Here is a 20,689-nt window from a genome sequence, read left to right on the forward strand (position 1 = left end):
GTTTGTTTCTCTGTCACCACCGCAGCGTCAGTGCGTGGAATATGCTCTTAAAGCTCGTCCTCTGCGCCGCTACATACCCAAAAACCCTTACCAGTACAAGTTCTGGTATGTGGTCAACTCTACTGGCTTTGAGTACGTCATGTTTGTCCTAATCATCCTCAACACCTTGTGTCTGGCCATTCAGGTAACTAATATTACGTTTTAATACTTAAAATACCTAAGTGTCAACCGTGTAAATGTGTTAATGATTTTTTTGTAGCAATAGATATCATAACCTTTTTTCCCAATAATTATTGCAGACCGTTTACACAGTGTATGTCAATTTAAATATCATGATACTCTTGAAATGCACTACCTGTATTATTAGTAAATATTTTGTTATATTTTTGATCAGTTTGTGTGCCTGTCTTTTTCCAGCACCATGGTCAGTCTCATCTGTTTAACTATGCCATGGACATCCTCAACATGGTCTTCACAGGGGTTTTCACTGTGGAGATGATCCTCAAACTCATCGCCTTTAAACCCAGAGTAAGTCTACTTTCCTCTCATCTCATCTCTTCTATCCAATTATGTGCCAAACTTCCATTAGTTTCTTAAAACATCTTATTTAGAGTTTTTTCGTAAGAGCTCCCTTTATTTTGAAGCTGTAAAAAGGTCAAGTGAGAGGTTTTATCTGAAAGCCCTGCCCTTTACTTTCAACCCCACCCTCAAACTCTTCCTGTCCTGGGCTCTGAGCCACGCTCGAGCCTGTGACTCCTCCTCCATATTACTCCTTATTGTCCCCTTCCATTTACTCCTCACCCTAACCTCTTAACCTCCTATATTTCCCACATCCCCCTCCTCTCCGGCCTTCCCCTCTCCGCCTGCTGGCTGTGCATGCTGCCATAATCAGGGCTATGTTGGGGACGCCTGGAACGTCTTTGATGCTCTGGTCGTGATTGGAAGTGTAGTCGACATCATACTGAGCCAGGTAGAGAGACAATAGCATGACCAACTGTCATTCCCTCTTCCTGCTTTAACCATTACAGCCGCCATGCTCCGTTTTTTCCGCCCTGCACATCTTTCCTCCTTTCCTTCCTTCCTTCCTTCCTTCCTGTCTTAATGTTCTTATCTTTTTGGGTTGGCTTGAACCCATTTCTGCTCATGATTCAACTCATGAATCTGTTGTCTTTGCCTTTCTTGAGGTTGATGAGCACCATAGACCGAATACATTCGTATTAGCTTGGAACCTTTCTATCAGCTACCTGTGCATTAAATGGCAAAACATTCGTTATATTAAAGCCACTATTCCATATGAATTATATTGGGTTAAATTGTATGGTTTTAAGTATATGGTAGCCCTTTTTGTCAGCCTGACACTGCATCAGTTGGAATAAATCACTTTGAAATGAAATATTCATGATGTTGGTTCATTTATAAAACAGAGCGGCAAAGCTTTGAAAACACTATTTCTTGAAATGAAACAAGTTAATACTCTCAGATTTGACTTTCAACCTCACTTTTTAAAATCTAATCACAACTTTTTTATGTTCTTCTCTTTCTATCTTTCAAAATCCTCTTCTTTGGCTTTTTCTTTCATGCTCTGTTGTCTCTCTCTTCTTTTCTGTGTCTTTGTTGCTCGTGCTTGCAGAACTATTTTGCTGATGCATGGAACACGTTTGATGCCTTAATTGTTGTGGGTAGCGTGGTTGACATTGCCATCACTGAGATCAATGTAAGTAATCACTTATAACTCATTCACCCCCTTCTTGAATGAGGGCCTTTAGCTGAGGGCTCCTGCGCTCCCAGCTAGAGGACCTTTCTCAAGCATTAGAGTTGCATTCAAATGACAACGTTCTTGTTTTATGCCTAATCTGTTCATAACCATCCAACGTTCGTCATATATGACCACATTTTAACGATAAAGTTGTGATTACTAACGCTGTTGAAGTATAACCCCATCATTTTCTTTATTATGAGAACAATTATGCTCCTTTCAACATTAAATACATTTTTTAAATTGTCTTACTTGAATTTGGAACGTTGTCTTTGAATGCAGCTCAAAATCACGTGATAATTTTGTTATCTGTTCCTCCTTTATTTCTGCAAGACTGCTACATCAAAGCCACTCTGACTGTATTCTTGTTTGCAGCTGCTGTTAACACTGACTTAATGCTTGCTGCAGTTTTATTTTCCAAATGAATATGTTTGTTTTTCCAGTTTGTCTCTCACTTTGAATGAAGGAAAACCAGGACTTAAATATGTATACAAGTGCAAGTGAAGAGAGGGGTTGAACAGCTAAGGTGGGGGGAATAATGTGATTGGGAATGAGAACAGTTGCAGGTGTGTAACCGTGATGCTATGGGGCCCAAAAGTACTATTCCCTTCTGACTTTCATTGAGAAAGATGCCTGTAAATCCACATTTTCGTGAGATAAATAAACCTCTCAGAACGAAGACTTCAATAGCCCTCATTTAAATCATTAGCTAATTAAAGTCTTAAATGCACTAATCGCAGAACAAGTGTCCTCCTCAAACTCTGTATCCATTTCCTTTGATAAACTGCAAAGGACGTAACAGGCAGCTCAGGAACACTAGAAGGACAAAGTCTACAACTAAGTCCGATCCTAACAAGAAGTCTAGGGGGCATCGGAGCTAGGGCTGCTCGATTATGGCAAAAATCATAATCTCGATTATTTGGGTCAATAATTGTAATTGCGATTATTAAATGCGATTATTCATTGACTTTGAAAACATCAATTTATTGTAATTTAAAACAAATACAAATAATAATTTGAACTTTTTAACTGTTGAATTATACGTTCAGGGTAATCAACTGAAAAACCAATACAAAAATAAAATAAAATAAATTATACATTCATGTCTACATTTAAATAAATAATATCAAAATAATAAATACCAATAAACTAGATCAACAAACATGTTGCAGTGTACGGTCACAACCTGAAAACTCCTTAACATAATATAGCCAACATTTTGGTAAAACATATTCAACATATTCCACTCAGTTAAACATTAAAGGCTGGCCAACCGTCATGGTCCAGAAGTAACAGGAAATAAATATTGAACTACAATTTAAGACTAAATAAAAATGTTTAGGCCACCATGGCAAATGCTGGTAGGGCTGCTCATGTCATCTCTTTTTTGCAAGAAACACCAGCCTGTTTACATGGTCTGGTTTCAGAGATGAGCGCAGGCAGGTGACGATATTGCCACCTGTACTGAAGACTAGGATCTCGATTATTTGGGTCAATAATTGATATCACGATTATTTAAAACGATTATCAATTTACTTTGAAAACATCAATTTATTGGAGAAAAATAATAAATAATAATAAAAAGATCATTGTTTTATTTCGATTACGTTGTTTTCGTAATCGTTGCAAGCCATAATCGTAATCGCGATTAAAATACGATTAATTGAGCAGCCCTAATCGGAGCCAGACATGTTGACAGAAGTCATGTGAAAACAGGACAAATAATTTCAGCATATTCCCATAATGTGCTTTTGTCCTTATTTTTCTATTTCAACAGCTACTATAATCACTAAGGCAGTATAGAGTACCAGGGTTTTGTCTAAAGCAGGTAACAGGAGCGCTGTGCCGTCTTACTTTCGGCGTGCACCCTCATACCAAAATGCAGATGTTCCTTGTTAAATTTGAAAGTGATGCGAGAAAACAATATTTCTGTATGTATTCTGTATTATTACTCAAGAAATATCAAAATCGTGTCGAATACACCGTCAGACGGCATAGACAGCTTTGTTCAGTTGGTTTGCCGGTAGACGAGTGGCAGGCAGAAGCTTACACTTAAACTGTGATTTGTGAATCAGACGTTTCTTTTACTGTCCTTTTTTCTGTAGAGGAAGTTAAGAAACCGTAACACTGGATTTATTTGTTGTTTGAGGTGCAATATATGACTCAGCAGCTTTAAGACAAGAAGAAACTATTATTTTCTGATTCGCTAGTGCATTATCTTTGCCGGAAAGTGGGCGGGGCCGTAATTTTGTCCGGAAGTGACGTTAGCGCCCTTATACTATATTTTTCTAAAAGAAAACCTCTGGAGAACACATTTTCCTCTAACACTGAGTGCTTGCATTGCTGCATGTGTGGCGTCACTGCTGAGGATATGTTGTAAAGCTTTTGCATGAACGGCTTCACGATGATGATGTTATGTTTGTGGCTTAAGTTGTAATGCTTTGTAGTTAGGTGAAGGTGTAATATGTTGATTATTCGAAGGTATTGATGATATGTGTTTGATGCAGCATTGACTGGTGAATGATTCAGTGCTGTGAAGCTGGTTTGTGTAACTCGGATTAACTTTAGGCTTTTGGTTTCAAGTCGACAGCCATTCCAGTCGTCAAGGTGATAGTGGAGCCCGGGGTAAGGAAACGATGAAAGCCCCTCGCCATTCTGTGATCACCAAGAATCAAGATATAATTTGTGTCACTGTCGCTCACTTACTTATGAAAAACATTGAGATGCTTTATGGTGTCACTTATAGTTGTGTCATGGTTTGTGATTGAACTCTCAATGTTTGTTTGTTTTTAATCCATCTGGTTTGTTTCATTTTGGCTACAGTTTCATGGTTTAACTTTTGTTGTTGAGACCACATCCTGTTTAGGCGCATGGCATGATGCAGACGTACAGAAAACACTGTTTGGTCTTTTTGTCTCATGTTTTCATTTCCACGTAGCTTGCCCAGGTGTTTGTTATCAGATTACCAACATGTTGTCAATAGGCTACTTTGAGTTTCTTGTCATTGGTCAATTGTAAGAACCCAATTACAGTTTGTCTTTTGTTTTTTTACTTTGGAATGCAGATTTTATCTCTGTTGCCTGTTTTGGTATCAGTTATACAGAATGAAATGTGCTGTATGTCCTACAGGTCTGTTGGTCACATCATTGTGATCGAACACTGTTACTCTGCATGTGCATTGATTGTTGTCTTTGCGAAGATGCCAAAGATCACAAATGGAAAGATTTCTTCATAACCATTTTACACCACTTGTATGCTAGTATACTCAAACATGATGAATGAAAGGATGCCTCTATGTCTGACTGCATGAATGAGTGAGTGATACAGAGCTTTATCATTCTGTCTGTGTTTTAATGTTTTATCTATTTTCATCCCCTAATCACTCCCAATCTCCTCCCGTTCAGAACACAGAGGACAGCGCTCGTATCTCCATCACCTTCTTCCGCCTGTTCAGAGTGATGCGATTGGTCAAACTTCTGAGCAGGGGGGAGGGCATCAGGACTCTGCTGTGGACCTTCATCAAGTCCTTCCAGGTGAGGAGGCAACATATGCAGCCTATAAACATCCCTCTTTAATCTTTAAAATTATTAATTCATCATATCAGAGAGAACTCTTGCTGTCATTGGTCTTTTTATGTCTAACTCTTTTTTTTACCTGCTCAGGCTCTCCCCTATGTTGCACTCCTGATAGCCATGCTGTTCTTCATCTATGCTGTAATTGGGATGCAGGTAATATGATCTAAAGCCTGTTTGTAACCATGCAGGATGTGCGTGCCCTGAGTGACTGTTTCCTTGTTTTTAATTTACCACCCTTTTATTATGCCTATGCGTTATTGTTTTGGTTTGTTCGTGCATCAGTTCAACATCCAATTCTCGTGAAGGCCATGAAAGATTTGATTCTAATATTTTTAGACTAAAAAAAACACATTTGGGTGGTCAAAGGTCATGGTCACTGCAAGCCTTTAATATTATGTATTCACTATTCATCACATTTTTGAGATTGACAATGTAATGACATTTTGGAAAGACATGGATGAAGACTGCAGCTTGACTGGTTACTAGAGGCATTAGGACTGAAGTTGGAAAATTCCTGTGTTATTGTAAGAATATAGAGCAGACTGATGTTTCTTTTTTTAGGTGTTTGGAAAAATAGCCATGGTGGATGGGACACAAATCAACCGCAACAACAACTTTCAAACTTTTCCTCAAGCTGTCCTGATGCTCTTCAGGTGTGTAGCAATAAGCCATTATAAGTAACTGCATGAATAAATAAATACATGTGGGTAAAACCCCTCATTGTGCTTGTGTGTCGATGCTGTTCTTGTTCTGTTAGGTGTGCCACAGGAGAGGCCTGGCAGGAGATCATGCTGGCCTGTCTGCCGGGGAAACTGTGTGATCCAGAGTCGGAATACAACTCCGGAGAGGAGAAAACCTGCGGCAGCGGCTTCGCCATCATCTACTTCATCAGCTTCTACATGCTCTGTGCTTTCCTGGTAATCTTCAGACATTTCATTTTGTGCAGTAGAAGTCATGTTTGAACAGGCACATTCCTGTATGAAATAAAATACCACAAGAAATGCGAAATATTTTTGCCTGTCCTGGTTTCAGATCATCAACCTGTTTGTTGCTGTCATCATGGATAACTTTGACTATCTGACCCGCGATTGGTCCATTCTGGGACCGCATCACCTGGATGAGTTCAAAAGGATCTGGTCTGAATACGACCCTGAAGCAAAGTGAGTGTCAGGACGCAGTTTGAGAGAGCTATGGCTGCAACTAACATCATTTTTCACTATCAACTATTTATTCATTTCTGACCAAAATTACTAATAATTGTATATATTAGAATGTCAGAAAATATCGAAAGACATCTCCATTGCAGTTTCTGAGTACGATGATAAAGTATCTCTAAATGTCCTGTTTTGTCTGCCTAAAACTCAAATATCTGCAGTTAAAAATGATATAAAACAGGGAAATCTTCATATAAGGAGAACGAAAAGGACATTTTATACGAAAAATGTAGTTTCTGATCAATCGATTAATCAAAAAAGCGGATAATTTTTCTCAAATGACCAATTGATAGGTAAAATAATCGTTGCAGTTCTACTATCAACAACATCTTTCCACTTACTAATCCTACAAAAAAGTATACCACTATTGAGGATTTGATACAGCACACATGGGATGATGATTGTTTGTCTCAGTTGTGTTGTGCCTAATAGTATTATGTATCTTGTTGCCAGGGGCAGGATTAAGCACCTTGACGTGGTGACTCTGCTCAGGAGGATCCAGCCTCCGCTGGGCTTTGGCAAGCTCTGTCCTCACAGAGTGGCCTGTAAGGTAGGTTTCCACGACAAAACACACTATGCACATGCATGACAATGATTATTGAGGGTGACAATAATACAAAATTGACATATAAATCCCTAGCTTTCATTTTACATGTGATCCGAATGGTATATCTGCATTTCTGTTGCAGCGTCTGGTGGCAATGAACATGCCCCTCAACAGTGACGGGACGGTCATGTTTAATGCCACCTTGTTCGCTCTAGTCCGCACTGCTCTCAAGATTAAAACCGAAGGTGAGTCTGCACCTTCAAGCCATCTGATATTTTCAACAACTTATTTTTAAATATAGCAGAGAATCCTTCTATTTGCACTGGAACTAACGGGCGTGAAAGCTACTTGAGATTACAGCCAAGAAACCCCACTAAGTAAAGTACAATACTGTTTTTGAAACCTTCGCCGACAACTTTAAGGGAGTTTAAACTCTTCTGTGTTTGGTAGGGGAAAGGGAGAGAAATGTACAGAGTGGCCTTTTGTAGTTTGGGATTTAAATGTATTCATATTTTTGATTGATCTCCTTATGGGGCTGCAGTCTTGGATTTGATGATCTCATATTTAAGACATCAACTCTGAGATGCTGCATGGTATATTTTTAATTAATATCTGTCATGCTAGTTATGCCTTTTAATAAAGTAGTCCCCTATTCACAACTCTGTCTGAACTACTTGTGTGTGATCATGAAGACATATATACAATTTTCCACTAGAGGGAGCTAGAGATATTCAATAAAAGTTCGATTCCACGGCCTACAGAAAACATAACATTTGATAACTGCACTACAATTCAGTCGCAACATGTTGTTTGTGTTAACATAATCCCATCTTCATCCCATTGTATTCATTTACCATCAGGAATTGTGTTCATTATAACATTAAACATCCAGATTTGTGTTGTGATCTTTGTGTGTGTTTGAGAGAGAGCTATAATTAATAGTTATCAGCCAGACACCACTTAATAAACCAATGAATTGATAGCTTAGTGCTTTCAAACAAAGTGACCACCTTCTCTACCATTTTCAAGGTAACCTGGAGCAAGCCAATGAGGAGCTCAGAGCTGTGATAAAGAAGATCTGGAAGAGGACGAGCATGAAGCTGCTGGACCAAGTGGTGCCCCCAGCAGGCGGTCAGTGGTCCTCACACACACACATAGACAAGCAGAGATCACAGTTATACAGAAATAATAATTTGCCTGTTACCATCGTTCACAGTAACCTCACGTGCCCCTCTCTTTCTCTGTACTGTTTTATCACTCTGTTGATTTGAATGCACACTGCTTCTCATTTGTATTTTCCCAACAATTAACAATAGCAACCTCACAGGTAAATATGATGGAAGTCACACAGGAAACTATTCTACATGAGTGTATGAATAGAGGAAGGAAGGATGTCAAACAACGGACATGCGTTTCCGTTGCAACAATGCAAATATATTCCATTCATTTCCATTAAATATGGACGTCACTGCTATATCTATTCAAAGGTTTAAGATACAGGATGCACTTTGCATCCAGTCTTTGCTTTTCTGAAGTAGCAAGGCCTGCTTAGTGAACAAACCCAACAAAGGAAGATACACATCTCTACAGTATTTCACTTCAGTTCACACAGGAACTCTGCTTATCTAGCTGACAGTCACAGTTTTAATGTGGTCTTAGTCATAATCTTCCTGTTTTGTTTATCAGTAATCTAGCTGTCTTCGGTTCTGCATGCTCCTAGCTCTCCCTCGCTGTATAGAGTAGTACTAGATTACTAATGATAGATAAAAACACTCAAAAAACCTGCATAGATATTTGAAATGAAATTATGTTTTTAAAAATGTTTTTGTTTTGCAACTGATACAGGCTTAAGTAAATAGTTTTTTCATTGCTGAGGATGTATTCTTAATTTAACAACAATACTTACAATTATCTTTATCAACAATTTTAACAAAAACCATGGGGCCTTTAATTCTAAGAACTTTAGTGTACTGTAGAGTGTGTTTCTTTGGTGTGATCAGTGGTGTAGTGGTCGTTGGACATCACACGAGGGATCACCGTCCCCCCACTTATTTGGAGCCCCCACTTTTTTGAAGCATGATTTTTTTTTTAATAGTCTAATAAATATAAAATCATTGCCAGTGTTATCGGTTGCAAGTGTGTATTTGTTGTAATAATGACGAAAACATAATACATTTCACAGTGATTATAATAAAAACGTAGTATTTATGCAACTTGATTTGAAGCGTGTGCAGGGCCGGCTCTAGACAATTTGCTGCCCTAGGCGAGATTTTAGCTGGCGCCCCCGCCCCCAGCCAGAGAATTGTACAGTAGAAAAGATAAAGATCAATAGCGTATCCAAGGAATACACAATATAATGGGGGACGCCACATCCTCTAGGGGGGGGTCCGGGGGTATGCCCCCCCCGGAAGAAAATGTTGAACATTTTAAAGTAAAATGCTTCAATCTGGTGCACTTAGAGCATAATTACTACTAGATCTAGGGGGTACAACTCTAAACACCCATATGAAAAAGATCGGTTTACATTTTAATAATCAAATAAGTATGTGAACATAACCAACAACCTACCATAGCCAATAACAAATTAATGTAACTTATTTTAATTTTGTTGTTCATTCATATCTTATTTTAGTTAACATTTATTTATTTATGCATATTTCTTTTATCTCTCCAGTTTTAAACTATATGTTTTGGTTTACTGTCCTATAGTATACATTGAAATGATTTCAAACCTGTTTATCCCAATAGTTATAAAGGAGTGCCTTGGACATATGTGTTTACATAAATTGTGATCAAAACGTTTGGGACCCACTGAGATAACTTAGACTAAAGTGAACTATCTAAACACTCAGAGTTCTTTACCTCACTGAGCTGTAGTTATCAGCCTCTCAGTCTGACTGGAGAGGACTCTCCCTCCACAGTATTGTAGAAACATCTTCTTCTAATATCCGTTAGAGCAGCTAGCACCAGATGCTAATAACAACAGCGCTGGTACCGGTGCACCCTCCCTTTCTCCCTCGCTCGCTCCCACGCTCACTCGCACTTTGGCTGTGAGCTGCGGGCGCCAGATAAGCCAACATCCCCCATTTTCATCACTTACAGCGCCCATCGTACAGGGCAAATGAAAAATGTGTGTGTGTGTGTGTGTGTGTGTGTGGTGTGTGTGTGTGTGTGTGTATGTATGTGTGTGTGTGTGTGTGTGTGTGAGGGGCAGCACCAGGGGCGGACTGGCCATCGGGACGAATCCCGATGGGCCGGTCCTGAAGTGGGCCGGTCGGACGATGTGGGCCAGTCGGATAAGTCACTAGCACCCCCCCACATATTTTATTATGTGAAGCACTAAATGGTTTTAGACAAATATCGACTCTTTGTTTGTAGATATCTAGTAAACTAAAGCAAATAAAGAGAGTATTTTAGGCCTGTTATACTGAGTGATATATATTATACACACTGCTCTGCTTTCTGCACGGACCTCACAGCCAGGGGCGCCGCCAGGGATTTTGGGCCCCATGAAAATACATCACATTGGTTACATTTCTACTGATCATAATTCCATTGTTGAGGTATACTAAAATAGATTTATATTGTGCAATTTTCCAAAATCTCATTGGTTTCTCATACAGCATCTTTGTAAAGTATGTGTATTCACTCTCTGTCCTAAACGGCTTGTTGGAGCTCCTTCTGTGGGCAGGTCTTTTCTGTGTTAGAGTTTTACTCGCTACAGGGTGTACTTTGAGGGTTTGTGACTTTGCAGACCGTTTACATGCATAAAAACCTTCAAAACACACAAGGGGACGGGTAATAACCGGAAAAGCATGACATGGGACCTTAACATTTTTTTTCTTAATGTTCTAAAATGGTTTGGGCCCCTGTCAGTCACGGGCCCTTAGAATCGTCCTAACTTTTCACCCCCTTAAGGTGCCCCTGTCACAGCTGTTCTCACTGTAAACATCGCGTTGCGATGAAAGCAGTTAATAAAATAATATCCAGGGGATGCATGCAGAGCTGTCATTGGCTGAGATAAGTCCGGCCGTGCGTCACGACTCTTTTAAACATCACTGTTGCCGGAAATGCATCCACGGAGGAGCCGTGGAGAAACGTGGAGGACCCATCAGTGTATCCTCGATTATAGCTCCTCCAGAGAGCCTCCTCGACGCTCGATCCTCGATGTGCATTTATGGTGCTTTTCCACTGCAGGGCCTCGCTCGGCTTAGTACGGTATGGCTAGGCCTCGTTAGGCCTTGTTAGGCCAGGCTCACTTTATGCTACGTTTCCATTACAGTTTAGGAACTGGGTTAGTAACTATAGTAACGCAGTGTAGGCGGAGCCGTTACGTCATCTTCAATGCGAAACACGGTTTCTACTAACCGGTATCAGTATGTTGTTACTTCGGCATCATTTTGAAACGTGTATTACAATTACATCACGGTAAAATATGTTCATTTTGTTGTAGTTGCCAGCGATTCTCTCACTAGTTTAGCATACTCAGCCCGGTTGTTGGCCCGGAAAGAACCTCGATTTTGGAGAGCCAGAAAACGGTGAAAAAGTACCCGCTAGCCGGAACTACGCCTAGTGGAAACACAACCAAAAACGGGCTGGGCACGGCACGCTTAAACCGCGCTGTAGTGGAAATGTGCCATTAGAGAAATGAGATGTCCATCAACATGGCGCACCGAAAATCATTTCCGGGTCAAATCAAATCAAGTTTTATTTATATAGCACATTTATAAACGATTTTTGGTCGAGCCAAAGTGCTGGGTCACTACCAGAGGACCTAGGATTCGAGGAGGGGAAATTAGTGAAATGAGAAAGTCCCCAGGTGTCCCTTTTTGTGCGGGACTGCACACACAGCATTTTTATCATTTGTCCCGCGTCCCACAAATTGAGACTATTTCCCGCATTTGAGTGACAGTCGCGCAGAAAGGCCAGCTCGGTTCGCTGATGGCCGGCACCGCCCTTTATTATTATATTTTTTAAACGGCATCATGTAAGTTCCGCTGACAGGCGACAGAGGTCCACAGAGTGCCCACATATTTTCCATCTTTTGTTCTGCTGAATATGAGCATGAGTTTATGGTTTGTCAGTTGGACATTTTACGGTCATGCACAGCTGTCTAAATATCATAAACATATATCCACATAGGTGAGTCATTACTTGCCTCCGATGATTTATCCACCTTACACAAATAAGTATTGGTAATAGAGGGGTGGGGTGATGGTAGGCACACCTGAATGTAGTATGTATTAAGCTTCCTGGTGTTGTGTTCATGTATGTTTTCCAGTGTTCTCATATGCTTACAATTCTAGCGGAATTCTGAGTCAAACTTCTGAGTCAAACATAACTCGACTGTATGTCTTTGTGTGCATTAGTTTGCTTAACCCCCTTCCTGCTTTGTTAAATATTTTCTGCAAGCCTTATTTCGCCCACAGCTTCTTTTGCTTTCAGTCAGTCGCTGGCCTTCTTCTTTTCTCTTTCTGCCGCCCTGAGCTCTCTGGAGCAGTTCTGTTTTAGTTTGGTGGCATGAAACTACTGATACCTCCCTTAAAAAAGTAAACAGGCTCCGCACAGAAAGAGAACCAGCTGTCACGTGTTGACACAAACTGAAATGTGCATTGATCTGCCTAGTCAGGTTGATGAATCAAATTGAAAAATCTTATCCCATCACAAGAGTCAGTTAAACAGTCCTAAAATCACTAGGTATCCGAGCAACCCAGTTCTCATTCATAACACTCCGTTCGATGTCTCACTATGGGATGCGCCTCAATGCGTATGCAAACAGAAGCATCAATCTCATCACGCCAATCCTGATTGGCTGGTGATCTTGAGGTCTACGTCAGGGAATCCACCCACCCTTTAAGTAGCTTGCGCTACGTCGCAGCGTCATTCAAACACCTCTTCTCGCTTCGGAGCACATCTCCAATATCAGTAGCCGGGCTAGCTTAACGGTCCACAGACTGAACCCAAGCTAACATTCGGTACTTTTTTGCTTTGCAGAAGAATTGAACAAATATTAACACACCAGTTAATATTGTAATCTGCCCCGACGTTTTTTCTTTCAAAATAACGGTAAGGTTTGATTTTTTTCTTCAAACAGTAACATACCTGTTGCTAGTTTATCCCTCCGCGCCGACACCACGGCGAGCGGGGACGGACTCTTCTCTCCCTCACACCAGAGGAGACGGAGATAAGAAAGATATTAACACACCAGTCAATATTTTTTAAAGAAAAATCTACCGCGTCGTTTTTTCCTTTCGGGATAACGATAAGGTTGGATCTTTTTCGGTAACATACCTGTTACTAGCTTGTCCCTCCGCGCCGACACCCCGGCAAACGAGGATGGACCCTTCTCTCCCTCACACCAGAGGAGTCGGATGCTCGGCTCTGCGGCTGCAGGTTTAGGATCTCGGGCACGGACTCACACCAGGTCTGCTCGTCCTGCCTTGGGCTGGAACACGCCCAGGACGCTATCGATACCCCAGGTTCGTGCGGGCATTGTGCCCGCTTCACCATCAAGAGCCTCCGCCGACGGCTAGCGCGCCAAGCTAGCCTGTCGGGACGGGACCCCTTCATGTCCGTTGATTCGCCGGCCGGCAATCGGGACATGGTGGCGACCGCCGCGGAGATTGAAGCTCGGTCTGCTCCGCATGCCGCCCATGGAACCGCTGGTGGCAGCCCACCTCCAACCGCGGCTGGCTTCAGCACCAAGCAGGAACCCCACGCTACCGGCAAAGGCAGACCGCTTCCAGTCAGCAATGACCGAACGAGCCTATAAAGCCGCAGCTTTGTCCGCCAGGGTGCTCAACGTCTCCTCGCTGCTGACCGCCTGCCAGGCGGAGCTCTGCGAGGACATGACGATCAAACATGAGCCTGCCGTGTGGGACGAAATCGCAGCGATCATGGACATTTGCCTCCGTGTGCAGCGCTGTGCAGTCCAAGCCACGGGCAAAGCACTGGGGATAATGGTTGATACAGGAGAGAGCCAGGTGGCTCAACCTGACGAACCTTCCAGACCGGGAAAAAGAGGACGTCTTGGACATGCCTATTGTTCCCGAGGGCATATTTGGCTCCGCTCTAGCTTCGATGCAGCAGCGGCTCTCCAGCTTTGTCTTCCCAGAAGGGTCCAGCCGCCGCCTTCAATGGCCTTCGCTCAGGCTGCCTCACGTCCTGCCCGTTTCAAGATCCCGAAACAGCAGAGGCCACAGCCCGCCCCGGGTCTCCAGCCCAGACACGAGGCGAGGACGAGCTGGCCAAGAAAGTCTCCGGTTCCGGCAGCAGCCGCTCAGGCACAGCCGGCCCAGACTTTCAGCCACCAGACGAGGAAGAAGAAGAGGGCGGCCTGACAGCCTCCTCTCCTCGATAAAAGAGCTGGAAGTTCCCTGTTCTCCAGCTCCAGAACACGTTCCAGTGTTAGATGCTCATGTGTTTCCGGGGTGCAACCATGCCCCCATCTTCTCGCCGCCTCGAGTGATGTCAGAACGTCATCCTCAAGTTCGCGCCATGAGGGAAATGGACTTAACATCAACGACAGCAAGCTCCGCTGCTCGTTTAAGTCACACAAACACATGTCATCCCTATTGTTCCTTAATAAATCATTTTCCACTGTCGTTTCCAGGCTTAAAGCCAAGGGCGCAGTCAATAAAAATGAAAAGAAAGACAATAAAAACAATAAACAGTCTGACGTCTACCCCCCTTCTAAGAGGGGCTACCTCTCTCAGAAGGCGGACGATGGACGGGGCTGTGAAGGCATCACCGCCACGCGCATGCGTGTCGACCGGGGTTGTCAACCTGGGGTACCACCGTGTTCAGACACTAGAGGGCCCCATAACACAACAAATAGAGACACAGAGGGCAGACGACAGGGATGTGACATCTCCACTCGCTTTGAGAAGCGAACAGTGGAGGATGCTCACTGATTCTGCTTGGGTTTTCAAGACAATAACACAGGGTTACAGAGTCCAATTCGCTGTCACCCCGGCACCCCCCTCACTTTTCGGGCATTCTGCATTCGCAAGCCCGGGGAGAGTCGGCCCATATTCTAGAGCAAGAGATCCTCTCGCTACTAGACAAGAAGGCTATATCTATAATACCCTCCGAACAGAGTAAGAGCGGCTTTTATTCAAAGTATTTCCTCGTTCCCAAACGGGGAGGGAACGGGATTCGGCCTATACTAGATTTGAGGGCTCTGAACAAATATCTCAAAAGATACAAATTCAACAGGGTACAACAGGGTATTCGCCTGGCAACTTATCTGGATGATTGGCTCCTTCTCGCACAGTCGGAGCAAGAGGCTATTACGCAGACGAATGTCCTCGTAAAACACCTGCTCGACCTGGGTTTCGTAATAAACACAGAAAAGAGCATGTTGTCCCCAGCCCAGACTGTACTCTTCCTGGGCCTACGCCTGAATTCGGTGCCCTTTACAGCCCGCCTGTCAGCAGAGAGAGTGAAAGCCTTCAGGGCTTGCCTCGCTCATTTCCAGCCACGCAAATATGTTCTCTTCAGATCATGTCTGCGGTTACTGGGGCTCATGGCGTCAGCCATCCTGGTGGTACGACTGGGACGCTTACACATGAGGGAGTTTCAGTGCTGGGTAGCTGCCCTCAGACTGGACCCCGTGCGTCATTGCGCGCGGAGATTGATGGACACTATGAAATGCATAATTGCACTGCGCCACTGGCTGCACCCGACTTTTCTAGTACGGCGCGTGCCTATGGGTGCTGTCCTATCGCGGAAGGTGGGCTGGGGGGGTATATACGAAGGTCGACCTGTGAGGGGTCTCTGGAGCAGAGACCTCCAACGGTCACACATAAATTATCTGGAGCTTTTAGCGGTGTTCCTCACCCTGAAACGCTTTCTGCCTTTTCTCAGAGGACATCATGTCCTCGTGAGGACAGACAACACGACCACAATATCGTATATAAACCGCCAAGGGGGTTTGCGTTCTCTCCAGTTACACATGCTGGCACGCAAACTGATCTTATGGAGCTGCGGACGTCTCCTCTCTCTGAGAGCGACGCACGTACCAGGAGTGATGAACCTCGGGGCAGATCTGCTGTCCAGAGGTGCACCACTATGCAGACTGGACTCTACATCCAATAATTGTGAGTCAGCTGTGGGTGCGTTACGGCTGGGCCGCGGTGGATATGTTCGCATCAAAAGAAAATGCTCAATGTCAGCTGTTCTTTTCAATGCGCGATTTAAACGCACCGTTAGTGTTAGGATCTGTCTGTGTTGTAGTTTTGTATGTCTGGTTATGGGTATTTTCATCCTTGTATATTGTCTGGTCCTTCTTCCTGTGTTTTTCCTCCCGTCGTTAGTTTCCCTGGTGTGTCTAGTTGTCTGATTGTTTTCACCTGTGGCCCTTGTGTTTCTCCTCGCCTGCCCGGCTGTGTCTCATCTTGTGATTACCCCTTCCTGTATTTAGTCTTGTCTCTTCCTGTGTTCAGTGTCGGTTCGTCTTGTGTTGTGAGTAAACTGCGGTGAGTGTTCTGTTCTGTCTCTGAATATTGTAGCCTTGAAATAAAGGAATTATTTTGTCACTTAAATCTGCATTTGGGTCCTGCTTCCTGCACACCGTAACATTACGAACCGACCAACAATGGACCCAGCGGATTTTAATTTTGTTTTGGACTTGTTATCCCTAGAGTACACTCTTCAGTGTCATTATGCTGAATGGAGTACAACCTTGGCTAAAAGGGACAAAGAGGCTGTCCTCAAAAAGGCACAAATGGAGGTGAACAACATGCCATGGTTTCTCAGAGTTTTCTCAGGCAGCCCTGAGTGCCAGTCTCCATTCTCTGACCCTTTCTTGGGATCCCGCCTGGCTTTTGGAGGTCCACGGAGCCTCCAAAAGACTTCTAAAAGACGCAAGGTCAGGAAGCCAGCTCGTACTCAGGTACCGCCATGGTTCCGGCTCCAGAGCCGGCCCATACAGCCATGTTTCCGGCTTCAGAACGGGATCTTACAGCCATGTTTCCGGCTTCAGAACCGGACCTTACAGCCATGTTTCCGGCTTCAGAACCGGACCTTACAGCCATGTTTCCGGCTTCAGAACCGGACCTTACAGCCATGATTCTGGCTTCAATTCCGGCTCCAGAGCCGGCCCATACAGCCATGTTTCCGGCTTCAGAACTGGATCATACAGCCATATTTCCGGCCATGGTTCCAGACCTAGTACAGTCCCCAGCAGCCATGGTTTCAGCCCCAGTTCTGGCCCGAGCAGCCATGGTCCCGGCCCCAGTCCCGGCCCCAGCTGCCACAGTCCCCTCTCCAGTTCCCCCTCGAGTCCCCTCTCGAGTCCCTTCTCTAGTCCCTCCTCTAGCCCCTCCTCTCTCCTCTAGTCCCCTCTGGAGTCCCCTCTGGAGTCCCCTCTTGAGTCCCCTCTCGAGTTCCCTCCTCTAGTCCCTCCTTTAGTCCCTCCTCTAGTTCCCCTCCTCGAGTCCCCTCTCTAGTTCCCCTCTCGAGTCCCCTCTCTAGTTCCCCTCTTGAGTTCCCTTCTCTAGTTCCTCCTCTAGTTCCTCCTCTAGTCCCTCCTCTCTCCTCTAGTCCCCTCTCCAGTCCCCTCTCGAGTTCCCTCCTCTAGTCCCTCCTCTAGTCCCTCCTCTAGTCCCTTCTCAAGTCCCCTCTCTAGTTCCCCTCTCAAGTCCCCTCCTCTAGTTCCTCCTCTAGTTCTTCCTCTAGTCCCCTCTCTAGTTCCCCTCTCGAGTCTCCTCTCGAGTCCCCTCTCGAGTTCCCCCTTGGTTCCCCTCTCGAGTTCCCCCTTGGTTCCCCTCTCGAGTTCCCCCTTGGTTCCCCTCTCGAGTTCCCCCTTGGTTCCCCTCTCGAGTCTCCTCTCGAGTCTCCTCTCGAGTCCCTACTTGAGTCACGTCTCAAGTCCCTACCCAATGTCCTGGTCCGTTGGAGGTTCCGCTGGGGGTCCTGCCAACTCCAAGTACTGTCCCGTTGGAGGCCCCGTCGACTACTCCTCTGCCGGGGGTCCTACCAATCCATGTACTGTCCCGTTGGAAGTCCCGCCGACTACTCTCCTGCCGGGGGTCCTGCCAACCCTTTGTCCTGTGCCGTTGGAGGCCCCGCCGACTACTCTCCTGCCGGGGGTCCTGCCAACCCTTTGTCCTGTCCCGTTGGAGGTCCCGCCGTCTACTCTCCTGCCGGGGGTCCTGCCAACCCTTTGTCCTGTCTCGTTGGAGGCCCCGTCGATTACTCACCTGCCGGGGGTCCTACCAACCCCATGTCCTGTGCCGTTGGAGGTCCCGCAGACTGCTCTTCTGCCGGGGGTCCTGCCAACCCCATGTCCTGTCCCGTTGGGGGTCCCGCCGACTGCCCTCCTGCCGGGGGTCCTGCCATCCCTATGTCCTGTCCTGTTGGAGGTTTCGCCGACTTCTCTCCTGCCGGGGGTCCTGCCAATCCTGTGTCCTGTCCCGTTGGGGGTCCCGCCGACTGCCCTCCTGGCGGGGGTCCTGCCAACTCCTGGTCCTCTTCCGTGGGGGATCCTGCCAAGGCCTGTCCCACCAGCGCCGGTTCCTGTCCGGCCGACACCGGGTTCTGCCCGGCCTCCTGAGAGCCGCGGTCTTCGCCCTCGAGCCCGGCCCCCTGAGAGCCCGCCCCCCTGAGAGCCGCGGTCTTCGCCCTCGAGCCCGGCCCCCTGAGAGCCGCGGTCTTCGCCCTCGAGCCCTGCCCCCTGAGTGCCGCGGTCCTCGCCCTCAGGCCCGACCCCCTGACTCTTCCTGCCACTGCCTTCGCCCCTCCATAACCCCCTTTTCAAGCTCTGCCTTGCCCCTGGGCTGTCAGCCCAAGCCCGTCCTCCAGACCCCCTCCACCCACCCTGTTGGCCCTAGGGTTTGTCGGTTCGTCTTGTGTTGTGAGTAAACTGCGGTGAGTGTTTTGTTCTGTCTCTGAATATTGTAGCCTTGAAATAAAGGAATTATTTTGTCACTTAAATCTGCATTTGGGTCCTGCTTCCTGCACACCGTAACAGTTAGGCGTGGACGCGCTCGCGCACGTTTGGCCTCCGGTCCTTCTGTACGCGTTCCCACCTCTGGCTCTGATACCCCCAACTCTGGCCAGAGTGAGAGAACAACGCCACACACTGATCCTAATAGCTCCACACTGGCCTGCAATGTACTGGCTGGCGGAGATATATCAGCTGCTGTGCGGGCAGCCGTGGCAGCTCCCGCTACGCAGGGACATACTGTCTCAGGCGGGGGGGGACGATTTTTCACCCACACCCAGAGCGCTTGGCACTATGGGCCTGGCCCGTGAGTGGTATAACCTGAATACAGTGGGACTCCCTCAGAAGGTGATAAACACTATTCAGAGTGCAAGAGCTTCAGCCACCAGGTAAGTGCCACTACATTAAGTAAGTGGAGGGTGTTTGAGGAGTGGTGCCTTAAAAAAGGACATCTCTTTTCAATGTCCTGTCAGGGTGATTCTATCATTTCTACAGGACCTGATTGATAAACACAGAGCTTTCTCTACGATCAAAGTGTACCTGGGCTGCTATTGCTGCATGCCATGTGGGCTTTGAGGGAAAGACGGCTAGCCTACATCCCTTGGTCTGCCGTTTTATGAAAGGGGCTCGCAGGCTCCTCCCTGTTTCCAGGTCACTGGTGCCCTTATGGGACTTGGCAGTGGTTTTAGATGGGCTCACTCGACCTCCATTTGAACCCCTGGAAGAAGCTGACACCTGTCACTGAAGACAGTGTTGTTATTGGCTCTGGCATCTGCCAAGCGAGTCAGTGACATTCATGCGCTCTCTGTACATCCTTCATGCACTCAGTTTTCCCCGGGGCAACGAGAGTGTTGCTGAAGCCCAACCCTGGCTTTGTAAGCCTCATAAGGGCAAGCCAGACAACGGCTCTCCCACTGGATTGTGGAAGCGATTGCTCTGACTTATACGAGTCAGGGTTTGCAGGCACCAACGGGCCTGCATGCTCATTCTACTTGTGGACTGGCTACATCCTGGGCTTTGTTCAAGGGTGTTTCCATCCAAGACGTTTGTGCAGCAGCGAGCTGGTCCTCACCGCTCACTTTTGTCCGCTTTTACAAGCTAGATGTCTCTGCTCCAAGTGTGGCCCGCGCAGTGCTGGGCCCCGTGTTGAGACAGGGTTCTACCTGTTAAGTTCTGGTTGTTTTGGTGATTTTCGAGATAAGCATGTCTAGCAATACGGGAGTTTCAATATCCCATAGTGAGACATCGAACGGAGTGTTATGAATGAGAACTATAGGTTACTTACGTAACCCCAGTTCTCAGAGTAACATGAAGTGAGATGTCTCACCAGACGGCCCTTCTTGCTAAGGCGAAGCGAGAAGAGGGGCTTATTTTGAATGACGCTGCGACGTAGCGCAAGCTACTTAAAGGGTGGGTGGATTCCCTGACGTAGACCTCAAGATCACCAGCCAATCAGGATTGGCGTAATGAGATTGATGCTTCTGTTTGCATACACGTTGAGGCTCATCCCATAGTGAGACATCTCACTTCATGTTACTCTGAGAACTGGGGTTACGTAAGTAACTTATAGTTACTTTCTTTTGAGTGAATAATATGTCAAAATGGCCACTTCCTTGATTCAATTCAATCATGAAAATACAATACAATAAT

The 20,689-nt window shown here is 45.5% G+C and overlaps 1 protein-coding gene across 1 annotated transcript in view; it reads left to right on the forward strand.

Moving 5' to 3' along the window:
- cacna1db (calcium channel, voltage-dependent, L type, alpha 1D subunit, b) overlaps nt 1–20,689 on the forward strand; it is a 143,125-nt gene that overhangs the window by 102,106 nt on the left and 20,330 nt on the right. The window contains 13 exon segments of the mRNA XM_034209119.1: nt 26–184; nt 418–528; nt 893–970; nt 1,631–1,714; nt 4,340–4,381; nt 5,161–5,289; nt 5,419–5,484; nt 5,893–5,984; nt 6,089–6,248; nt 6,364–6,491; nt 6,999–7,095; nt 7,235–7,337; nt 8,122–8,223. Of these exon segments, the coding sequence (XP_034065010.1) occupies nt 26–184; nt 418–528; nt 893–970; nt 1,631–1,714; nt 4,340–4,381; nt 5,161–5,289; nt 5,419–5,484; nt 5,893–5,984; nt 6,089–6,248; nt 6,364–6,491; nt 6,999–7,095; nt 7,235–7,337; nt 8,122–8,223 (1,351 nt within the window).

This window comes from Gymnodraco acuticeps, unplaced genomic scaffold (genome assembly GCF_902827175.1).
Source record: "Gymnodraco acuticeps unplaced genomic scaffold, fGymAcu1.1, whole genome shotgun sequence".
Classification (NCBI taxonomy): domain Eukaryota; kingdom Metazoa; phylum Chordata; class Actinopteri; order Perciformes; family Bathydraconidae; genus Gymnodraco; species Gymnodraco acuticeps.